Consider the following 12764-nt stretch of genomic DNA (forward strand, 5'->3'; position numbering starts at 1 on the left):
AATAATGCTATGAATAATGAGATCATGACCCTCATAAAGAATAAAGCCTGGACCTTGGTTCCATTGCCTCATGGGAGAAAATCAATAGGTGAAAATAAGTTTATAAGTTTGAACCCAATCCCGATGGCTCCATTTCTACATATAAATCAAGGTTAGTTGAAAAGGGCTATCTCCACCAATATGGTTTTGATTTTACTGAGACTTTTAGTCCAATAATCAAATCTACAACCATTTGAATTGTCCTTACAATTGTTATTTGTTAACCCAGAAACTTTTCCTAGTGACGTGGACATACATGTTTGACATGTGGCAAGAAAGATGACATCCGGAGCTGAGTAGTCTCGAATCATAACAGTCAACTTGGGAGAGGTCCCTTGCTCTACGCCTGTGTTAACTTTAGGAACTCTAAAATGAGAGTTTAGACTTTGATAACACATTTTCAACTCATTATCTTTCATTTTTCTCTACCATGAAGACATGCAATAATCATATCCAGGCCCCGAGAGCTGAAATTACGTGACCTTGCAACTCGAAAGTTAGCCTGGGCACCTAGGGTTTCACCCAACGCCCAAGTTGAAATCCTAACTAGGGTTTCAATTTTTGGGACCGACTTAGTGAAAATGGGTCAAACTTTTCATTGACATACCACTAACACAATTGAGCCATCAAAATTAGATTCAGAGAAAGTTCATTTCTTAGCATATAGAGCACCCGGTGCCTGGGCACCCAATGTCTAGGTTGACAATTTGTCAATATGAGCGACTTCCAAGTATCAAATCGAAGATCCAACTCGTGCATTTTCTTCATCTTCATGAAAAATGGGGAAAAGAGTGCTTCTAAAGAAGAAACAACACTACACAAAGTAGCAAACTGATGAGTCGACAGACTCAGTAAGATACGCATAAAATATATATAGACAATGCAATACCGACTTTGTACTTTAGCCATCCCGAGCCCAAATGCAAGGCTCATCAAAAGGTTAAGAACGTTCTCAAAAGAAGTATGACCGCTGTACCACATGCACTGAAGTACCGACCCCGTACTAGTGTTGGTAGGGCCATTATTATACTCCCATGAGTTACTGAGTGTTTTACCACATGCATTTCGTACCCCCTAGTACTCGTGTTGGTAACACTGTAACTACCCTTAAATACCTTACATTGTACTAACATCCTTGGTACTACAACTATTCCAGTGTTAGTAGTGTAAACAAATAATAATATGCATTCATTCAATCATATATATACTTAATGCTAATCTTACCTTGTTTCCGTGCTCAGGTGTAGCGGTTAGCCTGAGTGGCCAGCAACTCGACGCTTTACAGGGCCCTATAACACAACACTCGTAATTCTAATGAGAAACACGCTAAAACACTATTCGGGAACTTAAAGTCAAAACTAGAAATTTCCCTATCGATGAATAACATGGCAACATCCTAAATGTCACAAAAAAGGAAAAAGCTAGAGTTTGCAAAACTGCCCCAACTGGTAGACCGGTTCCCCAACCGGAATTCCAGTTTGGTGGGGTTTTCTAAAGACCAGCCGGTCGACCGATTCCTACAGGGCCCCCTGAATTGGAATTCCAGTTCAGTGCAGGAACCACCAAAAATGTCCCCAACACCTCAAATCAACCCCAATCTTCACAATAACTTCCAAAATACCTGCATATACCTCAAATAACCCAATTCAAGCAATAGAACCCAACACTTCACCCAGAAACTCAAAACACCATTAGAGAACCAAGTTGAGTTCTCTAACCTCAATTTTGTACAAACCACACCACAACCTACTAATTCAGCTTAAAAAAACTCTCATAAACCTAACATTACTCCAGAACACAAAAATAAACAAGCTTCATTACCACAGAACCCTAATTCTCCAAGTCTTGCACTAAAAGTTAACTTGAGCTTAAGAAAATCAAGGAGAAGGAGACTAGGATATTATACCTTAGATTGGAGTACACAACTCTACTAGAATTACATTGAAATGAGCTGAATTTCTCAGTTGGTTTCTTGGTGTTTCGGAGAGAATTGTAGAGAAATTGTAGGTTTTTCTAAAGTTATGAGTATCTAATATCAATTACTTAAATTTAGTTTATTAAATTTGAATATTAATGTCCACAAAAGACAAAATTCCCATAGTAAAAGACTAATATGCCCCTTGACATAAAATAAAGGTAAACGTGCCACCTAAGGGCAATTTAGTCATTTTCAAACCCCAACAATTTCCCGACACTCTCAATGTCTAACCATGTCGCCCCGCTACTAACAAAAGTCTAAACCATATAAAAACGTGACTCTCTAGTAGCTCAACGTCGCATTCCACTACTACCGGACAAAACACGATAAACAAGAAATTCACACATATAGCTTAATTAACACATTCTGAATTCAAATAATTCTCCATAAATATGTAAATTATGATTACTAACTCAATCTCATAATTAGATCCTAATTATTTAATAATCTATTGTATTAAAGTTAGACGGTCTTTACACTATCCCAACATAATTTGAAGGAGGGGGTGTTAGGACTTGGGACTGTTAGGTAGTTGGTTAGTTATTAGTTAACTTAATTCTATTATATTATACAGATGTATTTGTATTTTATCAATCATACTCGTATAGTATTTAAACAACAATTGCTCTAATAATCAATAACAGATTCACATTTACTCTCATTTCTTCTCTGAATTCTCTGGTTTGATCCAACATTTCTCTCTAATCAATTTCTTGTCAAGCCCACATAACTCTCTTAACTCTCTTAATAATGCATAATTGGAGGATTCAAAATATCTTAAAAAACTCAAAACGAGATCTATAATTCTATTTCTAACTCAATGTCCAAAATATGGCTAAACAAATGTCAAAATCCACTATGATATTCAATTTCTAATTTGTAATTGTTGGGTTTTATGCCCTAAATAAAACTCATTTCAATATAATCAGATTTACTTATTAATATAGACCAGAAATAACATTTAATGTTGCATGGTTCACATGATTTATTTCATGATTATATGTACATAATGTATGAATTCATCTAAAACTCTTTTCACATACTTGATCCTGTTTATTGTGTTGTCAACACATTGGAAAGTAAACATGACTGTGAATAAAGTTTCCTAGATTTATCAGACACAGAGTTTTACTGATATGATAATCTACAACAGAGTTTACTTGCATTTGGAGAAATGCTATGTTCTTTCCAGAACATTGGTTAAAGTAAAGCTCAGGTTGGATGCATGGAGTATGCATCGGAAGGGACCGATATTGAACTTTGACTTAGATTTATTAAACTTACCGTAATATCTATTCAAGTCAGTATCGCCTAGTTGATCCTAGATCAAATGATCTTAATCCTATTATGATTAGGCTCAATCTCAAGAGGCTATTCGTGTTCTTTGATTTGTTAATTAAGCCTACTTTTGGGTCAGGGTGATACGTACATTTTGGGAACACGGTAGTGCAATTGAGTGGGAGCGCTAACATAAACATGGAATCTATAGCTTCTATCTGGCGAATAGTAAGTAAAGGATGATCTCCTTCGAGCTTGACCAAACGAAAATAAATGGTTGAGATCTCATTTCACATAAGGTGAAATATCATTTATACGGGGTTAAGTGTTTTAAGGATTAAATACATTATAGGGTGTAACGGTAATCTAATCCCTTTACAGTGTAGATCATTCATATAGAGGATCATTGATCAAATTAGGATTATAACAATGGATAACTAATGATGTGTCTATATGGTGGAACATATAGAGCATTCTATATACTGAGAGTGCAATTCTAAGTTCTATGCGTGGATTCAACGAAGAATTAATAAGTCAGTGAATTTAGGTTATAAATTCTTGATCTGCTTATTGGAAGCTCGGTTATATAGACCCATGGTCCCCCCACTAGTTGAGATAATATTGCTTGTAAGACTCGTATAATTGGTTTTGATTAATCAATTATAATTCTCAAATTAGACTATGTCTATTTGTGAATTTTTCACTAAGTAACGGCGAAATTGTAAAGAAAGAGTTTTAGGGGCATATTTGTTAATTATGATACTTTGTATGGTTCAATTAATAAATACGATAAATGACAATATTATTTAATAATTATTTATAGTTATTAAATAGTTAGAATTGACAATTAAATGGTTGAATTTGAAAATTGGGGTTTTTGAGAAAATCAGATGCAGAAAAGATAAAACTGCAAATTGCAAAAAGTGAGGCCCAAATCCACATTGCATGGCCGGCCACTTTTGTAGGGTTTTCCCTCTGATATTTTCATTATTTTAATGCCAAATAATTCAAACATAACCCTAGTGGAATGTTATAAATAGATAGTGAAGGCTTCAGGAAATTTACACTTAAATTTCACACTTTTCATTCAGAAAAAACTGAGCCTCTCTCTCTCTCTCTCTCCCTATCTTTAGCCGACCACTCCCTCTCTCTCTTCTTCCTAAAGATTTCGAAATTCTTAGTGTTAGAGTAGTGCCCACACACAGCAAGTGATACCTCAATCATAGTGAGGAAGATCGTGAAGAAAGACTTTCAGCAAGAAGGAGTTTCAGCACTAAAGATTCAGAGAAAGAGATCCAGGTTCAGATATTGATAATGCTCTACTACAGAAAGGAATCAAGGGCTAGATATCTGAACGGAAGGAATCTTATTATTCTGCTGCACCCAATGTAAGGTTTACTAAACTTTATATGTGTTTATTTCATCGTTTTAGAAAGTTCATATTTAGGGTGTTAATCAACATACTTGTGAGTAGATCTAAGATCCTGATAAAATAATTTCCAACAGTAATACCAAGTTATTCCAACTTTACCCGTTTCTACCAAAATATGCTAAAATCCTTTCAAGCGACTTCAACCACATGATGATTAATCTAAAAAATTCTTAAACAAATAAAATCACACTAATCATTAAACATTATATACATAACCATATGAGTTGAATGGCACATGCATGCATTATTATTAGGCTAATTAGTAATTTTTTCCCCCGAACTTTGACATGTACTAAATCGTGCCCCCTGAACTTTTTTGGCCGTTAAAAATTCCCCTCGAACTATTGAGATTGTTAAATTTAAGGACTTTTGTTTAATTTTAGTAAAAAATTTCTAACATGGATAAAAGTTCAAGGGACATGATTTAGTACATATCAAAGTTTGAGGGGCATGATTTGATAAATATCAAAGTCTGGGGAGCATGGTTTAGTACATAAACAATCACTGAAAAGTAAAATTAAATGAAATTAGACAAAAATCCTTAAATTTAACAATCTCAATAGTTCAGGGAAAATTTCTTACGACCAAAAAATTCAGGGAGCACGATTTAGTACATGTCAAAGTTCCGACAAAAAATTACTAATTAGCCTAATTATTATTGATTTATTTGGGAATATGTTCACTGAGATTCTAAAATTGATCTACACCTTTTTGATCGAAGTTTATATAATATAATATTATTGACAGATACAATTATTTTTTATGCACATGAAAAAGCTATTAGATGGAGTAAAGTTGTATATTTGTATATAGTTCATCATTGACGACAAAGCTCCAAAATTATGAGTAAGCTCTGACAAGACAAGCCTTTTCATGTCATTATATACAATACAACTCATATATTATTAAATTAATGATGGCTCTATTAAATTAGTGACAAGTTATTTTCTTGCACTACTCTCACTATAATACCATCATATGCATTATTATATTGGCTGGTGAAACTGCTACTTCAGCTCAAAAGTACTTTAATTATGGGCATCATATATATATCATATGATGATATATATCATGCTTGGTTTTTTTCTTCAATAATGTTTACAGTGTTATGAAGACATAGCTAAATAATGTCCTAAAGTACCCATCACTATATTCATTTTTTTTCTCAGAATGAAATTTAATTAATTATCATTATTTAAAAAGAGTTTTCATAATAACTAGTTAAAGGAGTTTTCAAACAATTATGATGGTTTTTGGTAATATTTTGATGATTTTTTTTTTTATTTTTTAATCACAAAAATAAAAATAAAAATTTTATTTTTAAAAAATAAAAATACGTTCGGTAAATATTTTTATTTTTTAATTTTAAAAACATTTGTTTTTTGTTTTTAATTAAGTTGGGTCTGGGTTCGGCGTTTGGGGCCAGAATTTGGGTCAGGGTTTAGGGTCGGGGTCGAGGTTGGGGCTAGGGTTGGGTACAGGTGCAGGTCTAGGGCCAAGACTAGGTTTGGTCCAAGGCTTGATCAATCCAGGTTCCGAGTCTACAAAAAATTTTACTTTTTGTGACTAATTATAAATTATTATTCTTATGCTATGACTAAAAAGTCCGTAGCTAAAAGTATATAGTCACAAAAATTACAATTTGTTGTGACTAAATGTATTTTTAGTCACACTACTTGTTGTGGCTAAAATTAAATTAGTGATAACTTGTAGCTAAATACTATGTTTTAGTCACATGTAACATCTGTTGTGACTAAAAATCACATTTAGTCACAAAAAATTTATATTATGACTAAAAAGTTATCACTAAAAATAGCTATTTTTGTCATGAAAATGTTATATATGTGAATTAAAATTTAACCTTATTATGAGGAAGTACTGAACTTAAGCTCAAAACTAGATTTCTGATGTCATTATAAATAATTTTATATATAAAAGCCTTTGTAGTCATAACAAAAAATACTATATTTTGTTTTGAAATTCAAAAATAATTACTTGGAGTAATAATTTTTAGTCAAAATATATATTTTTTGTGACTAAATGTGATTTTTAGTCACAACAAAAAGGTTACTTGTGACTAAAATATAATATTTAAATATAAGTTGTCACTAATTTAGTTTTGGTCACAACAAGTTTTATGATTAAAGACACATATAGTCACAACAAGTTATAAATTTTGAGACTAATACTTTTATTTTTAATAATTTATAATTAGTCATAATTTTTTAAATTTTAGTTACACATTTTATTATGACTTAAATAATTGTGTTTTTTCAGTGAGTGTAGTATATAAAATTTTATAAGATATATGTGCTGTTATAAAGTGTACATGTATAGTTGTTTAAAACTCTCCCATGAGTTCATATTCTTTAAAACTCCCTTTTCAAAATAAACAAGTTATACATACTATATATAATAATAATAATAATAATCTCTGTTTATACATATCTCTCTCATGCTTCTTCAACCTATATGTAGGTGGAGAGAGTAGTGCAGTTCCAATAGTACTATAGAAATAAGTGATAACAAAGATTTTGAACTTTTGTTTGTAATAATAATAGATTAAAGAGAATAGGGAAAAACTAAATAGATGGAAGGGTATGATGAGTACAAGCCAGCAATGGCTATGTTTGCATTACAATTTTCTTATGCAGGAGTTGCTCTGTCCACAAGAGCTGCTTTACTACAAGGAATGAGTCCAAGTGTTTTTGTGGTCTATAGACAAGCCATAGCTACTTTGGTCATTGCTCCATTAGCTTATTTCACAAGGTACTATTCTATATTATTTCTATAAACTATCATCAATTTCTCCCAAAATCCAAATTCTCATTCTATTTTTTTACCTTATATTTTTCTTCCCTTTCACAGAAAAAAATCAGGAGGGTCTTCAATGGGATTAAGAAGTTTTGGCTTAATATTTTTGGCTTCATTAATAGGGTACTTTGAATTCTTATATTATATTGCTATGCTGAATTTAATTTAATTTGTTACATTATTAATTTTTTTTTTTTATTTTTTTTTTTTTTTGATGAACACAGTGTAGCAATCAATCAAAATATTTATTTTCAAGGTTTATACTTAGCCTCTTCATCAATGGCAAGTGCTATGTCAAATCTTGTCCCAGCTGTCACATTTCTAATTGCTTTCATTCTTGGGTACTAATTAATTTCCATATATTTTGTTAATATTCAAAAAATGATTAATATGTATATAATATTTTATATTTTGATTTGTGTGAATTAATTATTAGATTAGAGAAGGTGAAGATTCGAAGTTTGAGAAGCATAGCAAAGATTGTAGGAACTATGTTATGTGTGGGTGGTGCCATGTCAATGGCATTGGTCAAAGGCCCTAAGCTCTTTAATTCTGAGTTACCCATTAATAATTCTTTATTTGGATCTGGAAGTAGTGGTGATGATCATTGGATATTGGGTTGTATATTACTCTTTGGAAGCTGTTGTTGCTGGTCCATTTGGTTAATTCTACAGGTAATTAAATATATATTAATTAATCTCTCTATCACTAGCTAGCTAGTATATATGTATTGTGTATATATATATGATTGTACTTGCAATTTAATTATAAAGGGATATATTGTTAAATTATTAATTTAATTAGTAATTAATTCTGATTTTTAAAATTGTTGTATTGCTTATCATTAATATTGTTGATGAAAAAAATTAAAATGTCAAGGATTATGGGCAAGAATATTTTTTTTACAAATTTAGGAAAATTTTATATTAGTTCAATCTTTTGAAATGATTGTTTCGGTATATTTTTTTTTTTTTTATTTATTTCAACATTTGAGAGGATATTTTTTTTGGGAAAAAAACAGAAAAATACAAAAAAGGAAAAAAAAATTACAAAAATACTTTGGGCCGGCCCATTAAACATTTATACAGTCCAGATACAAATATTTACAAAAATACCACATGCACTAAGCCTAAAGCTGTACAGAGCGAACCATGAAGATGAAAATACCTCGATCGTTTCAAAACCGCAAAACAACCAAAATGAAACCAAAACGAGGAAAATACATCTATTAATTCTAGCAAAATCAACTGGAAAAGAAGACCTGCAATGATCTAAACAGAAAAATGATGAAAAAAAATCAGAAAAACTGTGAAGAAACTGAAATTACACATTTGTTTTCTGTTTTATTCGATCAAAATAACTCCCCCTAATATCGAAATCTATATTCATGAAATGTAGATTTGTAACAAACAGATCTGGAGCTCCCACCAAATCCAAAACAATGTATGATGTGAAAAATTAAAAAAAAAACCTCATGAATAATACATCTACGTTATATACAGTTGCATTTTGATTGATTACTGGTTTCCAATATAAATATATTTTTTTTAGAAACACAATAAGAAGAGTAAATTCGAATTAAGGTACAACCAGTTACGTACAAGTCTGTTTATTTTTTTGTTTTGGTTGCCTTATAGTTACATTATCGTTTTATGATAGTTTATATATTATGCAGGAATTTAATTTGACGGGGTCTAAGAAATATTAGTTATACATAGTAAGTTTTGTGCAAATAGTTGCATATTAGTTTTATAATGAAATAACATATGCAAGAAGCAAAACTATAATAAAACTACAAAACAACTGTATACAGGGCCGGCCCTAGGCATAGTGGTCACACACATGTCATGGGAAGAGTGTGCATGTGGTAAAATAAAAATAAAATAAAGATGAATGGTATAAATGTTTAGTTTACCGTGTAGTGGTATTTAGGTAATAAAGTTATCATTTTATATTTTTGATATAAAAATTTCATTTTTTGTTAATAATCGCACATGTTGCATTTTTTTTAACATCATTTGTAAATTTTTTAGAAAATTTAAAATAGTTTTTAGCATCGAAAATTTCAAACAATTACTTACCAAACGTATAAGAAAATACACAAATATTAAAAAAAAAAAGGACTGAAAAACTACAAAATGTAAGTTATATTTATAAATTGTTTTAAATAACTACAAAATACACAAATATTAAACAAAAAAAAATAGACTAAAAAACTTTCCAAAATGTATAGCAAAATGACCTTTATTAGAAGATATATAAATTAGGAGTATGTATAAATCGATCCAATTTAATAAGTACTGACCGATCCAATCCGCCAAACATTGGATATTCAATTGTGATCGAATGGGATCAAATGTTATTTTTAAATATCCAATTGGATCAGATCGGATGGTAGATGGAGTGTCTAAAAATCCAATACATCCAACATTTAATCGAATTAATTAATATTTTTATTTCATTTGGATGATCAGTAATTATATTTTAAATTATTATAAGTAAAATCTATATGTATATATAAAAACTAATACTAAAATTTTACTTTTTCTTTCTTGGATTGGATGGATCTATTCTAATCCAATACATAGGAGACTTAAAATATTAGATGGATCTGATTCGATCCAAAAAATATTAGGTCTGAAATATAAGATAAACCCACATTAAGCCAATAAATATATATGAAATACATCCAATTGATAGAACGGATCCAATCCAACATCTAATGGATGTTAGATTGATTGGATGACTAAATAAATTAATTGGATCGAATCAGATGGTAAAATCTAACATCTAATATATAATTAGATCGGATCTGAATAAGCTTAAAAACATTGAATGTGGTCCAATAAACACCCTTAAATATAAACTAAGTGTCATGGCTAAAATATTACAATCTAATCTAATGTAATGTGATTTTTATATATAAATTATATATAAATAGGTTCCTGCCTCAGCAAGCTATCCTGACCACCTTTCCTTATCAGCTTGGATGTGTTTCATGGCCACAATACAATCAGCAATAATAACACTTTTTATAGAGAAAGATATGGAGGCTTGGAAGCTCACCACTGCTATGGAACTTGGCTGTTCTTTTTTCTCAGTAAGTAATTAATTCATTTATAATAAATGATATATATAGAGCTTCAAATAATGTGTGTAATAATAATAATAATTTTGGAATTTGGTGTGTACATGAGCACAGGGAATAGTAGGATCTGGAGTCTCATTCTTTGTTCAAGCATGGGTCATATCTCAAAGGGGTCCCCTCTTCTCTGCTATGTTCAATCCTTTATGCACTATTATAGTCACCATTTTGGCTGCTATATTTCTTCAAGAGAAGATTTATACTGGAGGGTAATTTAGTAATTTTAATATATTTAATTTATTCATCAATTTAATTATTTTTAGTGAAGAATGATTAATTAATTATTTAGTATATGTTTGATTATATCACTACAGATTGGTAGGTGGAATTGGTGTCATCATTGGTTTATATATCTTGTTATGGGGCAAAGCCAAGGACTTTGATCCCAATCTACACAAAAATACTAGTTTTCATGATCAGAGGGAACAACATATTGATGATGATGATGATCAATGTTTGGAGAAGGGAAGTCATCATCAAGTTGATTTAGAAGAACCCCTTTTATCTGACCAAAACCAATAATCTCTTAATAACATATAATAATGTCAAATGTATTTACTTATTTGTTATTATTAATTATTATTTTTAAGATCACTACATAGCTAATATATTTGTGTTCACATAGAGGATTTCTAAATTAGATTTTCATATATATGGATGCATGCTTAAGTGACAGCTTTTAGAGCACTCTTATTCTTATTCTAATTTACAGATTATTTAAATTATTTGAAGAATCAAAATAAAAATATACTACATCGATCGATGTTTTACATTATTTCTTTATTTTAATTGTTTTTTTAAATTCTTTTTTTACTATTTATATTTTATATTAATAAAATTCTTGTCACACTAAATATATTTTATTAGTTGTTTTAAGTTTTAAATATACTTTTTATAATTAAGTAGATATGTGTATACATTAATATTATATATACAGTAAATAAAATATATTAAAAAACTAATGAAAGTAAGCTTTACTGATATATTTAGAAAAATGGAGTAGAAAATTCATTAGGAGTGTTCTTAATTATACGGTAAAATATTTATTTATTATTATTATTTTTTGAATAAAAATAATCTTTATTTAACAGAATCATCCGCTACTACAAAAGACTGAAGAGCAAGGAGAATATCACTTTCACAAAAGAGACGACTTGACCAATAACAAGCACCACGTGCCATACAGTGCGTGGTTTTGTTAGCAGACCGTTTAACATGACCAATAAAAATATTATTTAAAGAAGATAAAATAACTTGACAATCTTTAACAAATAAACCAAAAATAGAAGACATAGATACCGAACTAAGGATAGCTTGAACAACTAAAATGCAATTCGTCTCTAAAATGACATTTGACTTGTTATTCCTCTTTATCCAACTAAGTGCTTCTTTGACACTTAGAATTTCTGTAATTTCGGGTCAGCAGCTGACAGAAGAAATAGTTGAAAACGCCTCCATTACTCGACCATCACAGTCGCGTGCTACAAACTTGTGCTTACCTCATTTGTGTCTTCAAAAACCGCTCCATCCACATTAATTTTTAACTGACCAGCAGTCGGTTTGAACCAGTAATCTCTTGTGTCAGTGCGATTGGCAGCTAGAGACGCCGAGCCCAGCCGCTTAGACTGAGCACTCGTCCATTGTCGAAGAGTGGTACGAGCCATCCAAATAACATCAGCAGCACTACAGCTTCTACCATTCCGAGCCTTCCAAATTTCCCAACCAACCATGACGGCTTCTTCCATCAATCTCATATTGCCCACTGCCAACACTTCCATAAACCAGTCAAAAAAAATTGTTTGTTGTGGAATGGCCAACACCTAACGCAGATCGGAGCCAACACGAATGAGCAAAGGGGCATTGAACCAAAACATGGAAAATTGACTCATCCCCATAGCTGCACAACACACAATGTAACTCCACCGGAACATGTTTACTAGAAAGTTGAGTACGCGTAGGAAAACACCTCGAAAGAGCTTTCCAAATAAAATCTAAAACCTTAGGAGGGGCTTTAATCTTCCACAACATCTTCCAAACATCATCCTCCATAGAGGAGTTCCAACTACCATTGACCGACT

The 12764-nt window shown here is 31.0% G+C and overlaps 1 protein-coding gene across 1 annotated transcript; it reads left to right on the forward strand.

Annotated features, from left to right (window-relative positions):
* Nucleotides 1-7040: 7040 nt before the first annotated feature.
* On the forward strand, nucleotides 7041-11461 carry LOC115724599 (WAT1-related protein At4g30420). The gene is made up of 7 exons (XM_030653915.2): nucleotides 7041-7496; nucleotides 7596-7664; nucleotides 7766-7882; nucleotides 7978-8215; nucleotides 10483-10641; nucleotides 10744-10895; nucleotides 11001-11461. Exons 1-7 carry the CDS (start codon nucleotides 7318-7320, stop codon nucleotides 11206-11208), a joined length of 1122 nt encoding a protein of 373 aa, XP_030509775.2. The 5' UTR covers nucleotides 7041-7317; the 3' UTR covers nucleotides 11209-11461.
* The last annotated feature ends 1303 nt before the right edge of the window (nucleotides 11462-12764 follow it).

The sequence above is a fragment of the Cannabis sativa genome, chromosome 6 (genome assembly GCF_029168945.1).
Source record: "Cannabis sativa cultivar Pink pepper isolate KNU-18-1 chromosome 6, ASM2916894v1, whole genome shotgun sequence".
NCBI classification, from domain to species: Eukaryota; Viridiplantae; Streptophyta; class Magnoliopsida; order Rosales; family Cannabaceae; genus Cannabis; species Cannabis sativa.

Bases quoted from the DNA above. Each gene is read 5' to 3' on its own strand.
- LOC115724599 (XM_030653915.2), top strand. From the start codon at position 7,318: ATGGAAGGGTATGATGAGTACAAGCCAGCAATGGCTATGTTTGCATTA. The intron at 7,665-7,765 runs GTACTTTGAATT...TGATGAACACAG, and splicing joins TTTTTGGCTTCATTAATAGG to TGTAGCAATCAATCAAAATA. The intron at 8,216-10,482 runs GTAATTAAATAT...ATATATAAATAG, and splicing joins CCATTTGGTTAATTCTACAG to GTTCCTGCCTCAGCAAGCTA.